The sequence below is a fragment of the Opisthorchis viverrini genome, assembly GCF_000715545.1.
Source record: "Opisthorchis viverrini unplaced genomic scaffold opera_v5_362, whole genome shotgun sequence".
Lineage (NCBI taxonomy): Eukaryota > Metazoa > Platyhelminthes > Trematoda > Opisthorchiida > Opisthorchiidae > Opisthorchis > Opisthorchis viverrini.
Window position 1 is genome coordinate 443,957 of NW_008752013.1, and position 27,341 is coordinate 471,297.

At 46.9% G+C, this 27,341-nt stretch overlaps 1 protein-coding gene across 1 annotated transcript in view; it reads left to right on the forward strand.

Annotated features, from left to right (window-relative positions):
* T265_10332 (hypothetical protein) overlaps positions 1–27,341 on the forward strand; it is a gene marked incomplete at both ends in the record, with an annotated part of 72,844 nt that overhangs the window by 22,672 nt on the left and 22,831 nt on the right. The window contains 6 exons of the mRNA XM_009176668.1: positions 3,227–3,346; positions 14,268–14,504; positions 17,597–17,707; positions 20,002–20,533; positions 23,269–23,576; positions 24,109–24,371. Coding sequence (XP_009174932.1) covers positions 3,227–3,346; positions 14,268–14,504; positions 17,597–17,707; positions 20,002–20,533; positions 23,269–23,576; positions 24,109–24,371 — 1,571 coding nt within the window. The remainder of the gene's footprint in view (positions 1–3,226; positions 3,347–14,267; positions 14,505–17,596; positions 17,708–20,001; positions 20,534–23,268; positions 23,577–24,108; positions 24,372–27,341) is intronic.

Sequence of the window (27,341 nt, forward strand, 5' to 3'; positions counted from 1 at the left end):
AGCCCTCGTGCTTCCTCCGGGTGGCATGGGAGCTAGGCACCGAAAGGGTGTTACAGCTGAACGATTATTATTATTATTATTACAGTCCAGTTGATAGTTCCGAATTATCGTCCCAATAAGGAAATCACTCGTTCGCCTGCCGTGAGTAGGTGTGATTTCGTGGTTTCTTTGCAATATTCGTTATCCTCCCAGGGCCATAGTAGATCGGTTGTGCAGATTGAATGCCTGACGCAATTTCCCATCACTGCGTCTCCCTCTTCACTTTCGTCACTTATGGCGCGACGGTAACATTTAATGTGCCTTCGTTAGTCACAGGGGGCGAATTTACTGACCAGAAGGTCCGTGGTTCGAACCCGACCTCTGCCTCTCGACTTCCTGTGTCTAGGCTTGGGCAACCTGGCAGTATCCCAGCCCTCGTGCTTCCTTCTCTTGGCGTGGTAGCTAGGGACCGAAAGGGTGTTACAGCTGAATGGTTGTCTTATATATTTTATATTGTACTCCGTCACGGATGAGGAATGCACCGACATTTATAGTAAAAAGTATTGGTAATGGACGTAGAAATCAGCGATACACTGTCGCGGTCATGAGAGCGAACCCGAGTTGGACATGAGTAACGAGATGAAACTCTTTATGCACATAAATTTGGCCTTTCGATTTTGATTCGTATGACCAGTGAATTCCAGAGGTTTTGAGATGAGACCACGCACCACGACTATAGACCACCTTTCTGGGTCGCACAAGTGACCTATTCCCGTCATATTGGATACAGTTGATCAACTTGGACTGCATGTAGCCACTTGACTTTGGGTCACCCTTGTTAACGTGTGGAAAGCGTCGGTCCGTTTGGTCGGTTTCAGTGTTACCGCCGTTTAGAGCAAGCTGGCAGGTGATATGGGAAACAGTGCTCGGACGACGTCCGTTGGCTGAGAATAATCGTGGTTGTGAGCGGTTTTGGGATTTGCAGGATACGTGCTCACATCACTCCCACCCTGCTGTACCGGGATAATCATTCTGGTGAGTCGACACCAAAGGTGGGAAGCGGTGGACTCGAGTTTCGCTCTTATTTGAACTCATCAACCATACCCTCCCTTGGTCGTGCCGCGGTTTGAACTCTGCACACCTGACATGCGAGTCAAGCGTGTCACCACCACTCTCTCAGAACACCAATGGACTAGATGGCTCCAATAATGCGTCGGGCTGGTGTTGTCCGCTCTCGAGGACCAGAATTAAGCTCCGGCAGATCCCACAAACGGGACAGAAGTCAAGATTTTCAACGTTGCATTCAGTCTTGTTCAGCCTGCTCAACTTGGCCGACAAATGGATGACGGGCTGTGAACTGAGTTCAGGTCATGGAATCCTGATAGGCCAAAAACGTAGGGGTTCACTGTGTCACCTTACCGGTCAGAATCACTAATAAAGATTTCTGTTAGCCCCTATACTCTCCTTGTCCCTGGAATTTGTCTCCCACCCACCCCCAGGTTTCTCTCACTCTCAATGGCCACCCGCATTCTGTCGTGTGTTCCACTTCTCCGACTTTTCTGCTTTTCATTGCCTTACGGTTCTGCATGGTTGCAAGCACTAAAATTCGAGTCCAGGTACTTCGTTTTTCACTCATCTGAGACTTTTATTCACCAATACTTTCGCCTCTCGCATTTGTTACTCTCCTCACTTTGTTCCAGCCTTGCGAGCCCTACTCCAGAACGGACCCTGCTTGAGGGTATTAGTTTTTAACAGTTTACATCACTATTTTAGAGTTGTGGGGGCTGATAGTGCCGTACACTGTATTCTAAGGGGTAATGAGCTCTAAACTTTGGGACCTACCATCCTTCGCAAAGATCCAGAAGTTCCGCTATGGATAAAACGAATGTGTTAAGTAGCTGAGCTTTGAACGTTCTTGCGTTTATCAGGCTTTGAACGATGGTGAACTCTGGTGCACTGCCTTTCAGGAACCTCACATATTCGAGAGATTGCGGTAGTATTTGAGATTTACTCACCAGAAAATCTTTTTGGTAAATTTCAGCAATCTTAGAAGCACACTTGTATATGCTGCAAGTAGTCACGCGTCTACGTGGTGCCTTGATGTAGGATAACCTGAAGCACGAACTTCCTATCCGGGTCTTTGTTAGGGAAGGAGACTCTATTCGGTGACACCCAGGTTGGTTTCAAACCTAGTCTAACGGGGCCGGGGTGGGCTTGTCTCACCTGCTGCCTCCCCTCCCCCGAGGAAGAACGGGTTAGCAAAAGTCGGTCCTAAAAACTGCACATTCCGATCGCCCAACGGTTGACCGTGACCGCCGGCGCATTATTCAATACGGTCGAAATATATTTAAAACCAAAGACCCCGGTTCTGCTCAAAAGGCATCCTCCGTGCGCAGCAGCATCAGGAGTGAGACAGTAATGCCCTACTCCCTTCACCCTCGGGCCAGGCCGGTCCCCTACAGCCAAGTGAGTCAGACTATTGAGTCATTGGCTTCGTGAAGGATCCCCCAAGAAAACCATACTGTCCGCTGTCTCGTGGATCAGACTTTTGAGTCAGAGGCTCAAGGTAGGGTACCTCAACCAACCCCCCTTCCTCGGCCTGGGCAGCCGCGAAGTGTCAGTTGCTCTTACAGCTCCTCGCTCACCTTCCTTCTCCCAACTCCATCCCCGCCAATTGTACAATGCAGCGCAATCAATCCATCTGCCAATCCCCTAGCCACTGTTCTGTGTCTCAACCGTCGCCCAGAAAAATAGACCAAAATAATCACTCACTAACCTCAAAAGATCTGATCCACATTACAGCATTTAATATCCGTACTCTATATCAAATTGAGGAACAAGCATCCCTTGCTGAAGACTTGATTTCCCTCTTTATCGATGAATGTTGTGTCTCCGAAACACGCATGCAAGACCCCACTTTGTTCGTGCACCTCAAGCTGCTTAGGCCAAGCTCAGGTGTTCTACATTTCACCTTTCGTGTATCCGGTGATCCTGACGCAGTGGCTCGTAGTATCTACGGTAAGGGAGTTGCACTCAGCCACATGGTTGAAAGCGCCTTACTGGACTGGATCCCAGTCGCCTGTGTGGTGTGCGGTTGCCTGGGTCGATTTAGATCAATGCAGGTCGATGCGGTAAACGGTGTTGATTTGTCGTCAGTACATGCCCCGACAGACTGAGAAGGACGGTTTTTATCAAGATTTGGTACGGCTGCTTCGGTCAGCCAGAAGTATGGACATTGTGATTCCAGCGAGTGATGTGTATGCTCGTCATCACCATCATCATCGACAGCATGACATCAGTGTTCAACACTGATGCTTCGCTGTCAGCGTATGCTCAAGTTGGTCGACCAAGTCCGGAAGAAATACAGGTAAGTGGTAGATTTGAGTCTGCGTTCAGCTGATGGATAATGGAGATCGCTCACCTTCCTTCTCCCAACTCCATCCCCGCCAATTGTACAATGCAGCGCAATCAATCCATCTGCCGATCCCCTAGCCACTGTTTTGTGTCTCAACCGTCGCCCAGAAAAATAGACCAAAATAATCACTCACTAACCTCAAAAGATCTGATCCACATTACAGCATTACAGTCATGCGAGTGATGACTGCTCAGAAGTTGAATGAAAACAAGTCAGAGTCTATGCTCTCAACTTTCAGAGCGAAAGCAGAGCAGTTCCATTCGTCAACTTCGACAAGCTTCAGTAGTTTTTTTGACTCGAGCTGACCTGGCCGGGAAGCTACTAGAAACGCAGTCATGCGGATGATGATTGCTTGGAAGCTGAATGAAAGCGAGTTAAAAAGATCCATGCTCTCAACTTTCAGTGTTTGTCCAAGCCATCTGACTGCACTAAAGGAATAGTGGATATCTTCGAGATCAGTAGGCCATATTGCTGCCAGAACGGTCATACCAGCAACTAGCGACTGGGATGGCGCAAGGAGATCCTTCAAACACTAGATAACCAGGAGCTTGAAGAAGCACAAAGAACGCTGGTGGATTTTCAAGGCCCAGGAGTTGGGGAACGCTCTCAACACCACCATAATCGACGGAATGACATCAGTGATCAACACCGATGCCTCGCGGCCATACAACCATGATTTACTTGGAGACCTTACTGTTAAGGAAAGAATGAATGTGGATGAGCAACAAACTTAGTGCTCGCTTACTACAATCATTCCCAGGTGTCTACAACTCCAGTTACTCGTTCTGGCAATATGGAGGAAAACTGACAACAAGAATACCGTTAGTGTAGATTATTCATATCTTTCAGTGTCTCCAACCAGGCACACTGGGGATCATCCGGTCTCTATTCTGGAAGTCAAGTAGCACCGACAGCACCCAAGCGTTTCGTAATCTCTTTCATACCCCTCCGCAATGTCCACTGCGTCCTGTTGCAAATTGCTGACACCGAGATGCCATACAAATCTTGTCAGAAATCAGATGTACAGGCTCTGGCAATCTTACGTTGAACAGCCAAAAGAGAGATGCCAGGAAGGCCAGATTCCTGAAAGTAATCCCAGAATACCCTGAACCTACTAAGACTAAGCCTATGAAAAGGCTAACCAGTAATCAACTAAGTAAACTGAGTCGGGTCGACAACTGTGCCCTCCCAATGATGGGGACCCCGCACTCAAACCAGCAGTGGTCAATGACACTGGGAGAAATGCCCGATCGCGCAGTAAGAATCGCTCCTGCATCAAAGCAACCGCCTTGAATTCGTAGCTACCCAGTTCCTGAACTAATCAAACATGCCATCGCTTTCAGTGTCCCACACTCTCCCACTTCCAAGTGGTCGAAACTGTAGCACTGGAACCAAAGTGCCTATGGTACATGGTTTGTAGCTGATAAATAGAACTAAATTTAATTCACACAGCTCAAGTGAACACGAAGTTGAGAATGTCAAGAAATGGCTCGACATAGCTCGATGGTTAACCCACACACTTACTGGCTGGTTCGAACCGAACCTCAGGATCTCAACTGCTCCTACCTAGGCTTGGGCAACCTGGCAGGATATCAACCCTCGTGCTTCCTTCGGGTGGTATGTCGGTTAGGCACCAAGAAGATGTTACAACTAAACCTTTATTTCTAAAAATCTATCCCAAATAGCCACGTGGGGAGTGGTCTTGTTCCTCGAGGCACTCATTTGGTGTCCGCCACGAGAGAGTGCTGTTTCAAACAGGTTCACATACAAACGGAGTTATATGATATACGCTTACGAAATCGTCATATAACATTAGTTAGTCGGTCGATCTCGTCCTGAAAATGGACGCCCCACCACCCCAAGATCGATCAATGTGATCATGTCCCATGGGCAGTCCCTATTCAGTGCAAATGTTTTTGAAGATTTAGCGGAGAACGACCAGAGAAGAGTTGTTCCCATAACTGTGTTGTTCAAGCATGACCTTTCATCGTTGATTAGAAGCCCTTCATAGCTGAAATATTAGGAACAGTAAAACAAGCTCTCTACAGCAGCGGAAAGTGATGTGGCTAGCTGGCAGCCACAAATTGAACGATGTACAGCTTCTTTCACGTTTTTTCACAGTAAATCGAGTACAACTTTCTCAGCGTTGTCACACCGCGCACAGGGGCCGTGCAAAATGAGTAGAAAAATACGAGGCAGTAATTTCTCACGGCTCGGCTGACAGACACAACTCCTGCTGAATTTACGATAAGTTGCGGTGAACACAATCAAAGACAAGGTGAAAAAGCCTATTCCAGATGCAAACTCAGTTCATATTGGTCCACAAAATGGCTGTTCTCGACACTCGTAAGGTGACAACAAACAAACCGTCACTGGTACAATCAAAATTAAGCACAGTGAGCACCTGTAACAGTAAAAATCCACCAGAACAGCGTCTTGTAGCATACTACGAGTCGTATTTCTTCACCACCGCCCTACACAATTCACACCACACTCAGGTTGTGGATAAACAAAGCACCAGACGGATTCGTTTGACTAACTAGGTACTAAATAACCCGTGTTGCTTGGTTTCGTTTCGTTCCACACGAGCCGTGTCTTTCTACTCCAAGTGAGGCAGCTGGTCGATGGAATGCGAGCCCGCGCTGTACGGAACGATGGTACGTAATGTGGTCGCAACGCCGCCCTTCTCGCGACCATGTCGAGTGAGGATCTTCCCTTTCGGCATTTGCGTTGCCGAACGATATTTTGCTCGGTAACCCTAGGAGCATTGCGCATGAGGATACAACAATGTGGTGAGATAACGGTGACCGCCCAGAAGCCGGGCTCCCAAATCTAGTGCTTGCGAAGGTGACCTTACAACTTAAGAAACCCATCCGCGCGATCAATTTTATCCCAGCATTGCTAAACTTAGTTTTACGACCGCCAGCAACATTTGTTTGTACAATACCGACTTGTAAGTACTGTTGCCAACTTTGACCGGAGTAGATCATAGTGCATCAAAGTTAAGCGATGGTGTGCAAACAAACCACTCAGAAAACTAACGGAATTTCCTGTGAATGCATCCACTTCCTTTGGAGATTCCGGTCTAAATCGATGACGATGCAGCCGTTCCAGTGTAAATCCTCATCGGTTTTACTGAAACATGTAGTCGTTCCTCCTGGGTAGGCTAACTTAAGAGGGTGACTGCAAGTGCTCCTTCTTGGGGGTGATCGCATCTATTAGAGAGTTTCCGATTAACATCTTTCTAGAAGTGATGTCTCTTGAGGAGTGGTATGCCCACATGGACGAGTTGGAGTTTCATTGGCTCAGTGGTCGAACTTACCGAATACGATACATAGGGTATCACGTGAGTCGCTGATGAACCTGTAGGGTACTTATCACGCAACTCCTTAGCCGTTGGTCCACACTCGGCATGAAGCTTTAACCCAAACGGTGCAATAGTGACCCAAACTTGGACAACCAAAAGAGTGCCTTCCCTAACGGTTTCTTATCCCCAACACCACTATGAGAGGCAGGGTAAATCAGCAAACCATCCGTACATCGGTGGGTGGGGGCGATCTTGTTTCCAATACCCCCTATGTTTCCTCTACTACTCCACAATATCCGGGGGTGCTCTCTCGCACACGAACCTGATGACATTAGGATCGTCACTTGTGTCATGGATTCACGAAACTTCATACAGTTGAAGCTGTGGAAAGTCGGTGCAGTAAACAAGATTAAAAATAATCCTCTTGTAAATAGAATTGTTCAGACGTTGTGACCGTCCGACATTACTGTTGCGAAGCACCCGCTTGTTAGCCGCTCACGGCATACCTGAGATGCCTCGTGCATCGATTTTTGCGTTAGTTTGTTTGTACACTCGTGCAAAAACCGTTACCGCATACGCTAGTCAAAAAGCTGTGTTGTGTCATCACCTGTCAGGTGAGTAGTACGACTTGGGCTAAAAGTGGAACGATTGTTCATTGGTCCAAGCTGAGTAGGGTCCGTCTCACGGTTGTTTCAACTCTCTCGTATCCATCTCTTGAAGCAATGTCTCGTTAAGCGGGGAATCGGAACGGCTCATGGGTGATGACGCATGACTGTGTTGTTCAACTTTATGGAATGACTACTCACATCGATCTCGAGCTCCAACACCGAAGCTTCCGTTTTCAGGAGCTGAAAACGGTGCTTTGGACTCGAGGTAACTCCGTGCTTAACACAAGAACAACGGGAAAATTTAACATCTTTTTCGAACCAGAATAGTTCGCTAAGTTCGTGCAATTTGGTTTCAAGTAGAACATAAGGTTGACGTAAACTCGGGGACTGCGCCTACCTGATGAGCCCCAAAAAGGGCGAAACGGGTTGTTGGCTTTCGAGGAGTTTCCAGCAAATTTATGATTAGTGTATTACAAAACCAGAATAGTTCTTTCTTCGATTGCAAGCCTCAGTCGAAGATACCAAAGTATTAGGGTACATTATATTTTTGAAAGTGCATACTCCTTGTTGAAGGGAACTACTTATAAGGAACCCTTTGACAGCCCATGACCGGTTGTGCCTTTCTTGCGACTCATCGTGTAGGCGCTTTCTCCGCCGAATTTCCGTGAGGCCGACCCAAATTGTGCGTATTCGCCAAGTCCAGCCGAATCTCTCGTTCTCCATAATCTTTTGTGTGCTGTTTACCATAGATCACTTCCCAAGTTTAATGATTTTGGTGGGTCCCAGACTCGAACTAGCTGAGGAGGTACAATAAAATCTTGAGTGGCCTAATAAATGTCTTAATTCGAACACCACTTATAAGCTCGTTTGGTTAGACTCGCAAACTGACACAAATCGATGATCTCAAGACAAAAGAACGAAATATAGACTTAGTATTTCTGGCAGTTTCATTCAGCGGAAGCACATTGAGTCATCTATCTGCCGGATTTTGGCCATCCCTTCAGTACGAATTCGTGTAAATCCACACTGAGTTCCAGCAGACGCGATTGAACCATCTGAAATGCTTGCTAGGATCAAATTTTTCGGCCACGAAACCGTCCATGGCTGCTCGAAATACAACTGTGCACTTTCCCGAACGATAACCATCAGCTGACATTGTCGCTTGAACGACGTCAGAAACGTCGTCTCTATAGGTCCAGTTCGACAAACAAACACTAACTTTTCCACGATATCTGCAAAATACTCAAACTTTCCACATCCTTTGAACAAGTTTTTATCCAATCGAAGCAGGTTTTTACCTTTCGAACCTTTGTTGTTCTGCGGTGGCTTCCCCGTAGAGATTCCACAGCAGAACCATGAATAGGCCCATTCGTTGAGCATCCGATAGTCTTTGAGGCGTTTATCGAACATCGACAAAGTGCAGAACGTGCAGGACTTTCTTTCTGGAGCGAATTCCAAATCCCTTCACCAGTGGGTTCCAGGATGTTACTGGAATTCCATGAATTCACTTTGCTGATGTGATATGAAGTGAATCTAATCACTGCCATAATTTCCCTGATGTGACGGGATATAAGCAAGTTTTGCCGGTTCTGTTGAACTCCAGATAGCTCAGTGGTTAAGGCGTGCGAGAGAAGGTCCGTGGTTCGAACCCAACCCGGGTATCTCGGCATAGGGATGGGCCGTGGTGATTTCTTCGAGTGGCGTGGTAGATGGTTGCCGGAAGAGTGTTAAAGCTCAGTGACAGCTCTATGAACACTGTGTGGGGTGTGAGAATTTCCAATGCCATTTCTTCCTGTGGGTAAACTCGACCTAGGCTGAAAAGTTGAGAAACCGGCTTCATCCTCAGCTGGAATGATAAAATCGATGTATTGTCTGAACTAGACATGGAGAAAGTCGAAAGCCACGGAAGAACTTTTACTGGACCTTCAGTACCAAGTTTCAACCCAGTGAGTGGCAAGTTCGTGGTTAGAACTCAACCCTAGCTTCCTGATTGTTCCTGTTCAACCTGCAACTCCTTTGGACTTTGTGCTTACATCAAATTTCATGAGGACTAATAGGATTCTTCCTCTGCTTGATGACGAACCTTCTGACTGCCGAAATTTGTAGTTTCATGCATGCTACTGATTCAGTTTCATCCCACAACTAACTGGTTAGAGTGCGAATTCACTGACCGGAAGGTCCGTAATTCGAAACCGATTTCTGCCTCTCGACTTCCCCTGTCTAGGTTTGGGAAACCTGGCAGTATCCTAGTCCTCGTGCTTCGTTCGGGTAGCATGATAGCTAGGCACCGGAAGGGTGTTAGAGCTGAACGCTTTTTTCATAACTCTCCGCGGCAATGTCGGATGTTAGGGGAAGAATTATCGTCTATCCTGCCTCCATGGCTAATTGTTGTCGTCATAACCAACTCATCGTATTTGTATCCGTCCGGTCTTTTTATCAGAAACGTTCCGACTTACGCCAGACGCTACTTCAAATGTGCACGGTAATTAGCGTCGAAGTTATTACTCTGTTATAACTCCTGCCTGTGTTTCAAACACATCCCGTTGCAGTGAGACAGTTCTCTTCCTCCCCCTCTTCCGTCTCCCTGTTCTGCACACTTTCTTCGGTGGTGATTTCCTAGAGTTGTTTCGTTATCCTTCCTTCCTTCCACATTCTTCCCCTTTCGTTTGTTGGGGTGGCGCGGTTATTCACCCTTATGGTTCGTTTATGGCTTGGGCAGACTAACTTGCAAACTTGCTGATCGCTGTCAAGCTTCTATGCACCTTGCTAATATGGTGTTGGGCACAACGACTTGATCGTATTCCGCTCGCTGGTGGCACAGATGTAAGCTCGGGTACACATACGCCCGAATTCGCAAGATGATTGTACCTTACCTTGCCGGACGTGTTGAAATAAAATCTATCCATTGTTTGTAAGACTATAACTTGCTTGCCGCAAATTTGAACCAATCAATCCCTTTTGTCTTGAGATCCCCCATTGTGACGGGTTCCAGAATCTAGTATTTTCATATTCGCTCGAGTGATTTTGGTGCGGTAAGAATGTACCCAGGTTTTCATTGTGAAACTGCTGAACCTCTTGGCTTTAGGCACAAGGCTTAGATTACACAGGTTACGATAGTCATGGAGTAGCTCAACATTTAACGCGCCAAGCTACATCCCGGAAGGTCCTGGGTTCGCACCCAACTCTGACATTTCAAGTACCCATGTCCATGCTTGGGTATACTAACATTATCTCAGTCCTCGTGTCTCCTTCGAGATGTGCAGCAGTTACATACCAAAAAGGATGCCATAGCTGAACGTCATTACCATCGTCACTCTTAGCACCGGTAACTATTTCTGCAGGACAAAATTGGCCATAAGTTCTTGACAATAGTGCTGTGCCTTTCAGCGACACATTTTGGTGTGATTCGAACCCACGGGCAAGCCTATTAAACGTCCGTTCGACCAGCGAAACCTCCGCATTGCCATCCGGTATTGCACATGTGCACTTGGACCTCACACTCCTCTTCTGTTTAGTGATATAACATCATCACCATCACCATCGTTGTCAGCTGTAATAACCGCGTACTCGTCGTACAGTGGTTGTAGCTGCCGCAGTTTCGTTCACCGATGATTTGGGGGGAGGGGTAGGTAGTTGCGCATTGCAGGCGGGAGATGATAAATTGGTGCATAAATCCTGCATTGTCAGCGGGCTGTCAAGTGGAAGGAATGGGAAGGGAGCTAGTGATCTAACAGTCGGTCAGGTGTCCGTCTTTTCCCTGCACTAGGTGTGCTTGGGAGGGCGAGATTTCTCAGTGGTTAGAGCGCGAACTCACTCCAAGCAAGGTCCATGGTTCGAACTCGACCTCTACCTCTCGACTTCCCCTGTCTAGGCTTGGGCAATTTGCACTATCACAGTTCTCTTGTGTCCTTCGGGTGGCGTGACAGCTGGGCACCGGGACGCTTTTTTAGATGTGCTTGAGTCCCTATCTGATTTTCAACCCGGTGTTTCTCCGTCTTACGATGGGACAAATTTGAGCACAGTGGTTAAGGCGTGAAGTTACTGACCAGCAGGTCCATGGTTCGAACTCAACCCCATTATCTCGACTTCTCCTGTGTAAGCTTGGGTAACCTGGCAGCTTCTCAGCTCTCATGCTTCCTTCGGGTGGAATGGCGGCTTGGAACCGCAAGGGTGGTACAGCTGAACGATTATTACTTCTATTATTATTACTACTATTATTCGGGGTTGCAGTTTACCCGTCAGGATGCCCTGAAACCTTCGGAGTTCAGTTAGGCTAGAAATAGCTTTCTGTGGCAACCGTAGTGCAGCCTAGTCATTGCCTAGCCAGCCAAGTGAATTCCTCCTCAGTGGTGTAAGCCACTGAGCCTTTCCGAATACGCTGCTGTCGAACTTGTTAGTTTGATCTGATAAACATTGACTGGAAGTTCTGATCAACGTCGGGGTTTCCACCGGGTTCAGGTTATTGCTGAGCAAGAACAGTTTGTGGTAGTACCCATGTTGTGCGGAGGTCTGTCGGCATATTTCAATATCACCTGCACTTTTGGAAACATTGCCACCTCAGTATTTCTTCATTTCGCGAAAATGTCGTCGAACCCAGGTTACCGAAGCGTAGACAGCAGAAGTCGGGATACTGGGGTTGGGTTCGAACCACGGACCTTTTGGTCAGTAAGGTCGCACCCTAATCACTTGGCTCTCTCAAGCTCTTCTTCACCAGACCTCCATTTCGTTGTAACACCCTTTCGTTGCCTAACTTCCATGCCACAGAAGGAAGGCATAAGCCCAAGTCTAGACAGGGGAAGCCGACAGGCAGAGGTCGGTTTCGGACCGCGGACCTTCGCCAAATCTTAATCACAACTGACTCGTTTGAAATATGCCCGTGTTCACCACTGTGGGAAGCGACCGTTAGACTTCGTGTGAGGGTTGTTTCCACTGCTACGACATCCCTCAGTCACTGGGCAGCTAGCGGGTGGCCTTCTTTCAAGGATGCGAATTGACTCTGCTTATTGCTTTTTACAATTCGAATGGCCGGTACTTGAAGTCGTCATCATGGGTTTCTAAATTATCATCGTTTTCCAGTAAAGTTCCACTGCACAATGTACAGTGCATCCCATTGCAAGCTATTAAACATGGCCACTCCTCTGTCCGCCCACAGAAATCCGTTTGTATTCCATTGCTCTCCTGAAGCTGTGAATTTGTGCTCACGTTAGGACAACTGAGGTCAAGTCCTGAAAAATACGCACATCTTGATTAAGACTAATCAAGAGAGAGGGGGACAGATTTACCAGTCATGTGATCATTTGAGACATTGACCACAAGACCACGTGTCCACTCACCGGTTATTGGATCCCTAAAAGGATCTATATCCATTCAGGTAAACCGATCTGACTGTTCACGGAAATGAACAGCATACAAGACAGATTCACACCGAATCCAAGCTCTCCAGCTGGTGGAACCGATTGGTTTGCATGTTGTTTTGTGATTATCAGTCTGGAACGATAAAACAAAGTATCAAATGTCTGATTCTTCTACATCCCCTTGATTAACCTCCGTAACGATTGGAAGCGGGTCCGGTTGAACATGTATGGCTTGATACTTTTCAGGTCCTTCATCTGATTTCGTATGCGTACAATCGAATTTTTACGCCGCACTGGGAAAACTCACCCATCATTGACGATTATAATAGCTTCTCCGGTGGTGCTTCTGTCAAACTGCTCTCATCCAAAACTGTTTTACCTCATCCTTAGACTGCGTTGATCTTGTTTGTCACTGCCGCAATAATTGCTGTCATCATGAGCTAGGTCAGCACAGAACGCTCGAATTCAGTCCGACCTCGCAGGGGTTATTCAACAAACGTCCATTCAACGACCCAGTTTGGAAAAAACTCAGCTTCAGTTTATCTTCATTCACCCATTTGTGGCACGGTTGGTTGAATTTCACTAGGTCAAGTCATTTTGATCAGCGAAGTGGCTCAACTGGTTAGAGGGCGTGGTTCGAACCCGACCTCTACCTCTCGACTTCCCTTGTCTAGGCAACCTGGCACTATCCCAGCCCTCGCGCTTCCTTCGGGTGGCATGGCAGCCAGGCACTGAAGGGGTGCTTATAGCCGAGCGATTTTTTTACACTTCGAAACTGTTCCTCAATTATTATCCCAGCCCTCGCGCTTCCTTCGGGTGGCATGGCAGCCAGGCACTGAAGGGGTGCTTATAGCCGAGCGATTTTTTTACCTTCGAAACTGTTCCTCAAAACAATTATTATCCCACAATCGTTATCGACTTGCAGACTGCGTGGACTACTGCTCGACTAGCTGATGGCTGGATACAACGAAATCACGTTCGTACTTCATCAAAATACGGATTTGTTGAGCTTCTGCTCGTTACTTTCAACTGTTCCTTACTTATGCCTGCTTGGTTGTGTGCATTCCTCACTCCGTCGGTTAGTACAAAATCCAGGCGATTCCGACGAATCACCGGCGTACTGTTTCCTATCAGCCTTGCCAAACTGCGATACTAATAACTGGTTCCTTATTCTATGCTGTCCTGTCGTGGGGTATCCGTTTCCCACGGTGTCTCTATACATCTTACAACTGCCTCACTAAGTCCCTCTGATAGCAATGACTGTTACACCCCTCTTCCAGAATTCTACTCATGTTTGGTAGCCGTGTAAGCTCCTACAATGAGTAAAATAAGCCCCAACGGCCATTCGTCTATGGGCCATTTCTGGGGCGTTTTGTTGGCCCGTCTCACCCTGGTTTACTGACCTGTATACAGCTTCGAATCCTAGTTTTCACTCTTCAGTGTGGCTGAACTGGGAACGGAGGTACTCAATCCCTAACACACACACACAGTCCCCCTGTTCTAACTTTCGATTGGTCCGTTTCGTTTCGTCTACCAATCCCGGTTTTCGAACTATTCAGCCCTCATTTTTCGCACTGTTCTCCATTCCGTTCCGTTGCCTTCAGGATGACTATATTCGAATGAACCGTTGTATCAACGATAGCCAGGACCTTCCAGAGGCGTATTTGGGTCAAATATACGATGAAATCGCAAATTGTAGCATACAACTTCGCTCGGACGATGCACTCTCTCGTCTAACGGGTGCCAAACTTTTGACTATGGGAAGCCAAACGAACGAGTACCGTTCACCAAGCAACGCTAAGACCGATCAGCCTCGAAGTCAAGAGGACCTGTTGAATTCGGTAAGTCATTGTCTCCACCGTGGTCGTCACCGGGATGTTTTGTGCACACCGTCTTCGTGACCTTCTCCTAACTATGGGCACACTTTTGCCTCATGTGCATGCTCTTGTCACGGCATCGCACTTCACTACAAGAGGCATTCTATTCTATTCCGTTCGAACCACTTATCTCCAGTGGTCGTGTTTATTGGTATGTCTTGTGGCGATTGTTCCGGTCACATCATTCCCAGTTTTCCCAGAGGTCCCTCTCTCGTGAATAGCGATGAACCCGAAGGCTGAGCAGGATGTTTCGCCACTTTCGGAGATGCTCACTATTCAAGGTGACCGTTTACTAAATCTGAATTGGCGAGAACTCTGTTATGAGTGCCCAGTAGATTGATTTCATCTGTATAGTATTTGTTTGCGGACCGCTGTATCTTTGTTCGATCTTTGTTTGATGTTTGGTGCTCTCTAGTCTTATCCTTCGAAGGTTGACTGAACACAGGGAGAGACCAGACTGGGTTCCGTTCTGCATCGATTATATTTTCACCCTCCGACAGCTCTTCTTGGCGTTGGCGCTTTGAAAACGCAAACAATATTGAACAACCTAAATTATTCTCCCACATCTTTTGCTATGCGCTTCACACCTGCAAAGTTCAAAGTGCTATTGCAAAACTGTGTGAGCTCGAACCCTAGCCTCATGCTTGCAGATGAGTCGATTGAGGGCAGCTTTATCAGTCCCGGTGGTCTCACGAAAGATGATATTTTCCTGTTGCGCAGGTGTGACATCAATCTATCCGTCAAGGGTTGACTTTACAATACTGCGGTGTGCTTCGTATCACTATACGGATCAGAAACCTGGCCGCTGCGCGTTGAGGACGTCAAAAGGCTTTCACAGTGTTTGGCCATAGGTGTCTTCGAAGAATCGCCTGAGTCTGGTAGGAACACTGTATCAGGAATGCTGTAGTACGTCCAATGGTTTTCGTAAGTAATAGCTCGCTCACAATAAATGAACTGATGACACTGCATAGGTTGCGCTGGCTTGATCACGTGCTCCGTATGCCGACTTCGACGCGAAAGGTGGAAACGAGCCAGGGGGAGGTCAAAAATGACTTGCCAGAGAAGTGTGAAAGCCATTATCAGCAAACTCACCTGCGCTGGTATTGCCGTCTCCCTGGATGGGGATCCCGAGCCGGGAGTCATCAATAGCTAGAGACATTGTCAGACATGGCTCAATCGCGCCCTCAATGGCACTCGTGCATCCAAGCTATTACCCTCAATGTATAGTTCTCCTTCCATCCTCCAAATGAAAATTCCACTAAGAACCTTGTAGTTTCGCATCAGTTATGTGAGCTGCCGCCTCCAATGCGCAGGTACTTATCCTATCTCCCCAAATCATCGGTGCAGCTACCCCCCCCAAATCATAGGTGAGCGAACCTGTCAGCACTGTACGACAAGTCCGCTGTACTTACAGGTGGTGGTGACCAGCCGGTGTCTAGCGTTCAAAGGAATTTAGTTTAAAAAATCGCTTCAAATGAAGCTTCTGGTTTATAGTAGGCTTCAACTGAATGCGCTGCACAAAGACCGCCTCTTGTTTCAGTTAGGAAGATGTTCAAGATACCAAATTACTTTTCATTCGCACATTAGTCACAAGACTAGTGAAAACTGTTCGACAACATTCTACTGACTTCACCTTCTCGGGGATGATCAGGTGGGCATAGCTGGCGACCCTCTTGCTATCTTGGACGTTAGTTTTTCCCAAAGTGAAGTAATACACTTACTTTCAACTGAAATTGGTATTCACGGGAAACTCAGTTTTTCAAGACAGGGGCCGGTAATCAATTTGAGGGCATTCGCGCGTGGATTTGAACCCGGTTGAATGTTAACTGTTCGTCGCCTTACCGTGGCTCGTGAGACACTGACTCGAGAGCAGCAAGCGGGTTTCCGGGCTGATACGGGTTGCATTGACCAAATCTTCACACTTTGTCAGGTGCTATAACAAGGCCATACGTACAAGTGACCTTCAATTCTGGCATGCAGTCACTGAACACGCCACTTACAATCCAGAGTGAGGCACTCGAATTTGTGGAGCGTTTCACGTATGGTGGAAGTTGTATTAGTTCTGATTGTAGTGTGACCGATGAGGTGAATGCACGAATCTGCAAAGCTAGGGTCGCGTTTGTTAATTCGAGATACCTATGGCGTCAAAGTGGTGTACCCTTGAGTCTCAAGGGACGTGTTTATCAAGCTACAGTGCCGGCTGTTTTGTTGTATGGCTGTGAGACGTGGCCTATTCGAGCGGCGGAACTGAGACGTCTTCAGGTGTTCGACAATCGTTGTCTCAGAACCATAGCTCGTGTTAGAAAGCGCATTTTCGGTTGTGCAACGGGTACTTCCATAGAAGAATGTGTCCAGCACCAGAAGCTGCGTTGGTTGGGACATGTGTTGCGTATACCGAACCATCGCTTGCCGAAGAGAGTGCTGTTTTCCATGCTCAATTCAGAATGGTGTAAACAGAGAGGTGGCCAACCCTCGACCTGGTAGAGGAGTATGAAGGTGCTATTCGACTTCCAGAATAGGGATCCTCACTGCGCTTAGTTGGAGACGCTGCAAGATATGGCTGCCAAGTGCTGTCAGTGGCGATCTTGTTGTCAGTTTCTCTCAGATTGCCTGAATGAGTGTCTAAAGATATTGGCGCCCCGGAATGATTGTGGTAAGCTAGAACTAAGTGTTTTTGCCGTCCACTTTTATTCTTTTCTTTACAACAAGGCTTTCTACGGCAGTGAAGCATCGGTGTTAAGCACTGATTTCATGCTACCGATGATGATGGTGATTCGAGCGGAGTTCGTGTACAGAGAAAATACGTGTGTTTTGCAGGCAACAACTTTATTTTTTGTTAAGGTGACTCTTTCCGAAGGCGACTCTTTCCGAGCCCAGATCTTATCAATAAATTCGAAGATAAAAAAAATACTCACAGAACTGATCTTGATTATTCACGTGTTTTCAGAAACAGTTTAGTTTGGTTTACTTTGTTAGCCAATGTTTACGTACAGGTCCTCAGACCTCCTCTCTTTCCATCACCATGGTTTCTTCCTTTCACACCTTCGTTTCCTCAGATTGACAATACGTATTCGGATTTCACGAGCGCCACTCAATGTGAACACGTTCGGCCCATGTTCAAACTGGCATGGACCCCATTTTTGGCGGCTTTCAGTGTCGGACTACAGGTAAGTACCCTACGTCCTATTGAGTCGTATGCAACCCTCCGAGAACCTGGAGTAGTTTGCTTTCAACTTACTATCCCATGATGGCACTGGTACGGTCTTTTACCTGGAATGTGCAGATAGCCGAACAATGACAGTCACAAACACATCTCCGGTTTTGTTTTTACAACCCTATCTTGTTTCAGTGTGTATCAGTGTTGCATTTCAATGACGGGGAGGTATGCTGTTTGGGGGTGGAGGAGTTTCGGATTCAGTTCCTTTCGTAGATTCATTTGTTGTACACCTCTAATGACTGTCCTCGTCAACAGGGATGAAGCACCTGTTAGGTGCTTCTCAACTTAGGTGTCAAATTTGTTTGCACCGTCAAATCCACAGATATCCTGCCCTGGGGATGATACCCGAAAAGAGCTACCTAAACCTTAAGGGACACTTCAAAAGACGACCGAAAGCAGTTTGTGTCCGCGGAGGCAACAACTCAATGGTTGTGCGCTGAATGTGGAAGAAGATCGCATGAATCCGACGTGAGGAGGGTTGGTAGAGTTGTCAGTCTACATGTGACTTCATTGTCAAGGCTTTTAGAGCGAAAATAGACCGTTTTAGAATAATAAGGGGCATTCTGTCAGATCAGAGAAGCTCTGCTTCATGGTTTTCGTGATCGATAAGGGGTTGGTACTGGTGTGTTTGCTCTTTCTGTCAAATGCCGACTGCAACAACCTCACTCTGACACTCTCTGCCGAGCAGTCGGGTTTTTGGGCGAATACTTTGGATGATGACCCAGATTGGCCTGCTCCATAGGCTTAGACATGTCTGAATACTGTTTTCACGGTGGATACTACTGATGAGGCTTGTGATAGTATATGGTTCCTTGTAACTCCACCTTGATCTAATAGAAGGTGGGATTTATTACGGAATTTGTAGTAACATTCGTTTACATTTGCTTCGTAGCAATGAATATGAATATTCAGGAAAGTTCAGGAGGACGCGTTCAAAAAGAAGACGGATGTTCAATTTTACAAAACTAGGTACATATGAGAGTTTTGCTTTACTGTCCAATGGTCTGTACTTGTTCAGTTGGTGTTTTCTAATAAACAACTCCGCAGCGAAGGGCTTGTTCCTTCGGCTGGTTGTTGATCATCTGGGAATTGGTGTGATATCCAGGAAGTTTCAAGGCTTTACTTAACTCGAAAGTCCTGACAGCGGATTTGTTGATCGACACAACCAGGATAGTTATTAGGTCTTCGTTCTAGATGTTGGGCAAATCGATCGTATCGCCCAAGCCTGATCACGTTCGCCTGCGCTAGTGGAGTAATGATGACGCACTTGCCTTTCACGTTAGTTCAAACCTCGACTCGACCAGGAATATTCACCACTGAGGAGCTCTTATGACAGCGAAACTCGAGTCTGGTATCCCTCCTTTGATGTGCGGACTTATCAGAATAACTACGCTGGGACAGGGGGACAACTGTTCAAACTAGAGTACCGTGAACTTGAGTTGGTGTTCTGCGCTTCGTTACCGTGCGCGGGGAGGATAGCGTGAGCGTGCGACTGGATGAGTAGCTCCTCAACTTCTCGCATTTGCACAGTCTCTAAAGAGTAGTTGGTAACTGCAACGTTGTTAGTCGTTTGAAGATTGGCTAGTGCGTGATGTGGTTGATCCTTTCGAGGTTTGGGTTGTGTCGTGGTCTGACTACCTTGTGTCCGAGTGGTTCGTTCGTTGCTTTGTTCCAATCGGTCCATTTCGCCTTCCTTGCATGTTGCGTTCCACCCTCTCGAATATTTAGTAAAACCCCCGTTTTTGGTGGATATTACGTTTTCTGATTTGATCGGTCCCGCGCATAAGAGCCGAACGGGGCGATAAATGTCGATCACTAGTTCCCACAGGGAAGCAACTTTGATGTTTAGAAACTGGGTAGGCTTTTTTTGTTGACTTGAGTTTTCCGCAATTCCACTTTCTTAAATGTGTCTGACGTCATCAGATGTGATTTGTATCCAGGTCACGAGGTAGCATACGTTTACTCACAGATGAAGAATGGCTTTAGACGGTACAGTCGCACATTGAAGGATTTGACTCGAAGGGTTGAGGGGTGATGGGACTGCAACTCAAATAGAGGGTCACAATCGATCATGACTATCACACCTCCAAGAATCGACATCACGTCACTTAGTAAAGCAGTTCTTGTCTCTTCACTCTAATTTACTGGATGCGTATAGCTTTCGATGATCATAAATCTACTTGACGAGAACATTTTTTTGTCCTGTTGCGGATGACACCGTTCTCTCTTTTGCCTCTTTCCCAGGACTGCGATGCACTCGACGTGGCCCATCTGTGTCTTGAAGGCATCCGCTATTCAATCCGTATAGCCTGTATCTTTCACATGGAAACGGAGCGTGATGCCTATGTCCAAGCCTTGGCCCGATTCACCCTACTCCTCACCTCGTCGGCGGCCCATGCTACCAATTCAGGCGCTGGAAGTTCCACCACAGCCGGAGCCCATAGCTCCAGTCGTCGCCCGAAGTCGGAAATGTTCCCATCCTCGTCCACCGCCAGTTTATCGTCCTCAGGATCCGCGACTGGCCCCGGTTTCAATACCGTACCGGTCTCCACACCCGAAGCAATGAAACAGAAGAATATCGACACCATCCGCACGCTAATCACAATCGCGCAGACAGACGGAAATTATCTGGGGCATGCCTGGTTGGAAATTCTGCGTTGTATATCCCAACTGGAATCGGCTCATCTCATCACCCAAGCTGGTGCACACAGCAACAGTGGACTGATTAATGGGGCCTCTGGATCAACGGGACTTCTTCATAGGGCCGCATCTCTCGGTTAGTGAACCCCACGTTTACCTGTTCAGCCATCCTATGTTATTATTTTATTTCCTAATACCCCCACCTCTTCCTTCCGATTGTGATATCCTGTACACCTTAAAAACCAAATGAGGGCGACTAAAGGGTCAAAACAGTGCGCATCTCTGCCTGTTTGAACATTCGTTGAAGTTCTTTATCTCTTTGGTACTCTGATAAAGTCGACGGGTTCAATGTTCCGGCAAGGAGACAATCTTCGGTTTCTAGAGCTCTGTAAAACTGCATGTTAAGCCCCCCTTTCGCTAAATCGTTTTAGTGTGTGAATATGGTGTCTCCATAAATGCGCTGAATCTTGTTAGTGTTGTTCTCTCCCGCGTACAACGTTTCCAAAGTGTAACCGGATCAACATAATCAATCCATTTGGACTCTTTCAACGAAATATTTGTCCACATTCTATCCACCGGACTTCTCACAGCAACGTTTAAAATCAGACGTCACAACATAAAAAGGATGGCAAATTTTTCAGACAAAATTCGGGTTTGGTATGTGGATCGTTCGGTCATTCATGTCTGTCGGTCGATAGTTTTTGTTCGCCTCACCAATCGATCGCCCGTGAAGTTCCCAGTTATCCCTCAGACATGATGTTACTTATGCGTTTTTATGTGTTCATCACCCATGGTCGTTCTAAGTGACAGTTGGTCGGACGTCTGTGATCAAGCTGGCATGCAGACGGTCGTGACCCTGTGTTATGGACAGGTTTATCAAGCTTTTTTATAGCAACAAATCTCTGCACACTTTGGGAACGATGACCTCTTGATCATGTGCATGTCACATGTCCAAGGAACATTTCAGGTAGCCACGGTAATATGCGTTTGTAAATAACTGTTGTTGTCAATCTTACGACCTAGTTCCACTGTAGCGCTACAAACTGGTGTCACGCCGACGCCTTGGGTTTCGCAGGCTGATACAAGCCATCTTCTGTTTGAACCGTATCTTCGCCCCCGACCAGACCACCTTGACTAATCCGACTAACCATCTCGACAAATCGCTCGTCGACATCATCTGGTTCATCTGTGCATACTAGGTTTGGATTTGGTAAGATTGTCTACACACCGAATGCCTGTAATTGATCAAACTGGGACTGTTCTGACCCCACATATGGTCAGGTTGGGAAGCATTGTTCCACGAACACCAGTGGATGAATTCAGGCAAAAAAAAACCTGAAACCTCAGTCTACTCAGTCATGAGAATACAATGGGTACTGCTCGACAGGTGGGGGATTGTTCCTCACTGGAAGCAGCGAACAAGCACCTGTCCTCGTGCTACGGTAAATCCCCCACCTTATCACTTTTCAAGGTCGCAGTTCCCGTACTGTGCAACCAGTTTCACACACTGTGCTCCTCAGCAGCACGCAATGAGTTATTTTTCCGTGCGCACCATAAACAAAGCTGTTATCCGCCCTAGTCGGTTGGCCTGAGTCGCTCGCTTCAGCCCACGTCGAAGTCAGTTTGGCTTCTCGATGAACGGAGATTTGGATCGATGCAGTTATTTCTCAGTCGCATCTAGACAGATCGAGTGCATCCCCTTTTGAATGCATCCCCAACTCTGCACTTCAGTCTCCTCTTCTTGGAAGTATCGCTCATATTATTCCCTTCATCCTGGGTACGTGAGACCACTTTTTGGCTCACTCGGCAACAACGCAAGGCTGACCCAGATAGCAGAAAGCGAAGCATACTACAATCTCAAAGCTGATGTGTCATCTATATGTTGTCCACATCCTACTGTGACGATCTAACCGGATCTGGAAATGTTAGAAGATACGACTGTGAGACTAACAGTAAGAGATGGAGTCCACGACAACCGTAGAACACAGTGCGGCAAACGCCTTCCCCAGGAGAGTCCGCAGTGGCCTTTGTCGGCCAGTGGTGAGAGGCCCTGTCTCTACCCATAATTTGCTCCCTTTTGAAAGCACTATTGTATAGTAGACGTGTTTTGTCTTGCTGAACGGTCGTGCCACTCTGCGTCGGTCCTTGGCTTCCTGCTCCGCCCACTGTGGTATATCAAAAGGCACGGTGGCTTCGGACAGCCCTTTATAGAACTAAAGAGAGACTACTACAACCTTAGTTATAGGATCATCACAAAATGTCCCACAAGGTCGTGCGGGAATTTCCGCGGAGGCGAGAAGTGTTTAGTTAAAAATGCTCGATCCAGATTGGCTGATATTCTGACTAATCAGGGCATGCCTTCGTTTGGTCCGTGTCCCGCACGTGATACGTCCGTCCCATTGACGTGATGTTCGGTTTTTGAGGGCAGGTGGCCTCTAGATAACTTTCTGAACCAATGTACAATATTTAATCTTGTTTCATCCCTGTTTCCTAAGTCTGTGGGTTTTAAAATTCCTTGTTTAGCTCTAGTAGTTTGAAAGCTGTTGAACTTGATCCTATTAGGTCTGGAAGGATGTGATGTTGTAAACGTTCACAACAAAATCAGTCGTTCTTTCAATAAAAGTGGCAGACAGCGCGACCTGCCGTTGCTTTGAGTTGTTCCTTAGAGAGCCACACCATAAGTTGCTCTGTCTCCTAAAGCGGGTAAGCCATTCATAAGAACGCCAATGGAAGCTTGATATTAACACATTGAAATCCGACCACCTACTTTTTCCAGGAGGCCTTATAGATTCAAGTGAAAATGTCGTTCCACAGAACGGATTTTTCACTGTTATTTTTCGTTTACCTCCCCATGTCTCCACCCCTGTCTAGCTGCTCCACCCTCCCATACCAGTCCGCTCAGTTCTCACGTGACGTCCAAGGGTCGTGGTCCTCCACAATCCTCCTCATCTTCCTCCATACTTTCCCTCTCCTCGTTACCTGGCGTTGGATTCCACGAGCCCGTTACTGCCGGCACATTGGCTGCGGCCTCTGTCGATCCGCGGAAAGCTGCGATTTTGCAGGAGGTCATGGGCGAGACCGGCTCCGACAGTGTCATCGTTGCAGTGGACAAAATTTTCAGTGGCTCTATTCGCCTCAATGGGGACGCTATTGTGGATTTTGTGAAAGCATTATGTCAGGTATCACGTTTTTACTGTAGCTGCACCGTACTTGACCCCACCCTTTGCTAGGGACTTGAAAGTTTTTGTGTTAGACTCATCTAAAGTCAAATGAGTCTGTTTGAGAAAAGTCTGAACACGAACAGCTAAGTTTCTCAACTACTACCCCGTGGAAACCGAATTGGTATGCAGATGAGTGTATTTCGCTGATTTTATGGCATTTGGGTTCAAGTAGAACATAAGGTTGAGGGAAACTTGGGAGACTGCATCAACCTGATGAACCCTAGGAAGGGCGAAACCAGTCGTACGCTGTCAAAGAGTTTTCAGCCACCTTAGGTATTGCGATATCTCAAATATCGTACCAACTGGAACATGAGGTGGCCTGGTGCAGCATATTGAATTGAAGGGGTACATGATAAACGAGAGTTTCAGTTGGCTTTTCCATGAAAACTGAACTGGTATGCAGATGGGTCTACTTCGCTGCTTTAAGTTCTCATTGAAACCGAGCTACTCTCCAGCTCCTTTTGTCTAACCAGTTCTCGTTTACTTTCAGGTAAGCCGTGAGGAACTCATGCTGCCACATCCACGAACCTTCTCCTTACAAAAAGTCGTCGAGATATCCTACTACAACATGGGACGAATCCGACTCCAATGGTCACGTGTGTGGGAACACATTGGTGGTCATTTCACCGCAGCCGGCCAGTCCGCCAACGAGGATGTGGCCGAATTCGTGGTGGATTCTCTACGCCAATTGGCAGTCAAACTAATCGAGAAAGGCGAACTGCCCAATTTTCACTTCCAAAAGGAGTTTCTACGGTAAGATACCGACTGTAGTCATTCTGCCTTACGCTCGCCTTATCATGTCTCGCAAAACTGGACATTAGGGGAGAGTCGTTTGATCAATCGGATACACAATAAGTAGACTTTGCATCGATCGCCGGTTGCCAACGGCGGTGATATGGAGCCCACTGTTTGTATTTCTCTCGTCGCCTGTCTCATGGTGGTGCAGACTAGTTGTGTCATGTTTCCCTGAAATGACATTTCTGGCTTTTAAGAGGGACAAATGAAACTGAAATTTGTTCACATGTGATCATGTGTTTTCGGTTGTAACATTCCTATTTATACGCTGACCTACATCGAAGATGCCTTTCCAATGAAACTGTTCATCTGTAATACCCAATGGAAGAAGGCACAAGGACTGCGATACTGCCAGGTTGCCCAGGCCCAGAAAGGAGTAGTCGAGATGCTTGGGTCGGGTTCAAACTATGGACGTTTTGGTCCGCACCGTAACAACTGAGTTCTTTCCCAGTGAATGTACCTGTCGATCGCCTCTCGGACAATTTTTTAGGAGAAACTCTCGAGAGCTCTTTATACCATTACAAACTATGTCAAATGGCAAACGCGGCAGACATATTAGTACACTATATTTATTGTAGTACAACTTCGGAAGGAGCACGCAGCAGGCAGAATAAGTGACCACTATTCAGTGTGGTCAGCCGTGGTTTAGCCGACCCTTCATATGCGCCGTACAAATCCTAATGTAGTGTTAGAGAGGGAGTTGTGGCTGGGGGAAATATTATATCCAAATGCCTTTTTTTGTACTGGAAAGTTCACTCTTCATGCAATTGAAACAAAAGCAAGGCATGTGCTAACTAAACTGTATGTGCTCCTTCCCCTGGGCAGGTTTCTGTTCGGGGGGAGGAGTTTACGCTTTTGGGATTGTCCTTCCTTCTGCGTAGTCATTTTTTACCAATCTAATCACGGGGCGATCGTTGAGCATGCCACCGAAACGCACGTCGCGAGCAAAGATTATTGGTAGTAACCTTCGTCTGAAGATGGTTAACTCTGAGTCGCGTAAATTGGGAACCGAATTGGAAAAGTTCTTTGATGACACGAGTCTTCAGTCATTCCGAAGTGGTGTTCATCCCGACTTTGTAGTTTTTTTCTCTCGACAGATTATGAATAGTCACAAGGAGCAAGTGAGGCCGTTGTCATCTTTTCTTACAGAGGCGATAAACTTTTCAGGAAAGTTACCAAAACAAGTGATAGCAACTAACTGGTGATGACATTGCCTTCTGTACGGGCAAACGAGTGGCCAACAAGCGGCGAACCATACACTATCTGCCCACATCGGATGACAGAATTCCAGTCACATCACGACATTCTAAGCTGTCGTTTGAGCTGAGTGGTTCAACATGCATCCACGGCACATCAGTGTACTGTGGCGAGTCCTTCTGAGGCTGTTCATCTTATGCCATGTGGGTCCCTCCCCAAGTGAGCAGACAAAACCCGGTGGCCTGTCGCAAAGACTTATTCGCGACGGAAACAATGGCATGCGAACGGTCTCATCGTGTGAGATTTGTGCGTAGCCTATGCTCGAAAGAAAAAGAACCCGAGCCTATGTTAACGTATTATGGTCAATCTGGATCAGTTTCATGGTGGTTTTGAATTGTGATACCTCCTCTTAGGGAATCGATTCTGCAGGCACTCCTCCTCGAGCGACATCAAGCATGATGTCGGTCGGGGGGGGGGGCGATCGGATAGTAACTCTTCGGTCCTGTCTAGTCGAGGAGTTATGGAGTGCTTGCCTTGGTCGAAATAATCGGAAATTGAATTTCGCACATTCGCTGTTGTGGTGGTGCGCATGTACGCGAAAAATACTAAAATCTACCTACACGCGCGTTAACATAACAAACGGTTTCCTTATCGACCGACCAACTCACTGTCGTGTTTGGTCTGTAACGATTTCGAACTGCGTTTCAATCCCCTACGCGGATCAATAATACTTCAAGCGAATCAAAGTCCAAAAACTTGATCTGAACTGCATACTCGTTCTCAGCTTGGGTGTTCCATGCAAACAACGTTTTTCCTTGTAACTCAGCTCGAGTGTTACATTGTCGTATTCACAATGGGCAGCTCATAGACCGTGCTTGTAAAAACCACATCAAGGTGTAGTCCAGTGTCCTCTCAAACTCTGCATTTGAGATAAGGACTTTTCCATAAGGTTGACCAACTGCGCCTACCTGATGAGCCTCAAGAAGGGCGAAACTGGTCGTGGGCTGTCGACGAATTTTCAACAACCTTATGAGTAGTGCATTACAAATATATACATGTATCGCGATATGTGGAATATCGTAGCGACGGAAACATGAGGCGGCCTGGTGCAGCACATTCAGTTGCATCGGAAACATCACAAACGAGAGATTCAGCTATGCTCCAGCTGAGTCTCTCGAAAAAAAACAAATTAGTTTGCAGATGGGTGTATTTCGCTGGGGACTTTTCCACTTTGTCTAGTATCGGCTTGGTGACTTCCGTTTGAGTCTAGCTAGGCGACATTGCCGGATATGCTGCGAGCACTGTTACGTGTATATCCGTGTTCAGTGTGTGACTTTCCAGTCCATCTTCCAGCAGATCAATGAATTGATTGGGTGACCACGTGGATTTCCCTCCTCGTCCTTATTCGTACGCTCAGCTGACTACGCTGTAGTTTTTGAAATCAGCGGCGTACCCCCCGTAGCTGATAAATTGAACTGGACTGTTTTTCGCTCTTAGATGTTTGGACATGTTTGTCCAATGCGGTGTTATAAGTCTTTACACACAGCATCCTGCTCCGGCTGTTTTTACTAACTGCAGGCGACCCAAAATCCTGGTATTCCTTGACTTCAAGTGTGGGTTCAATTCTGTCGATCGGTCAGTGCTGTTAACTACACTTGCTCAACAGGGTATGCCCCAGAAGTTTGTAACCATAATCCGATCCCTATATTCACATAGTTCTGGGCGGGTGAG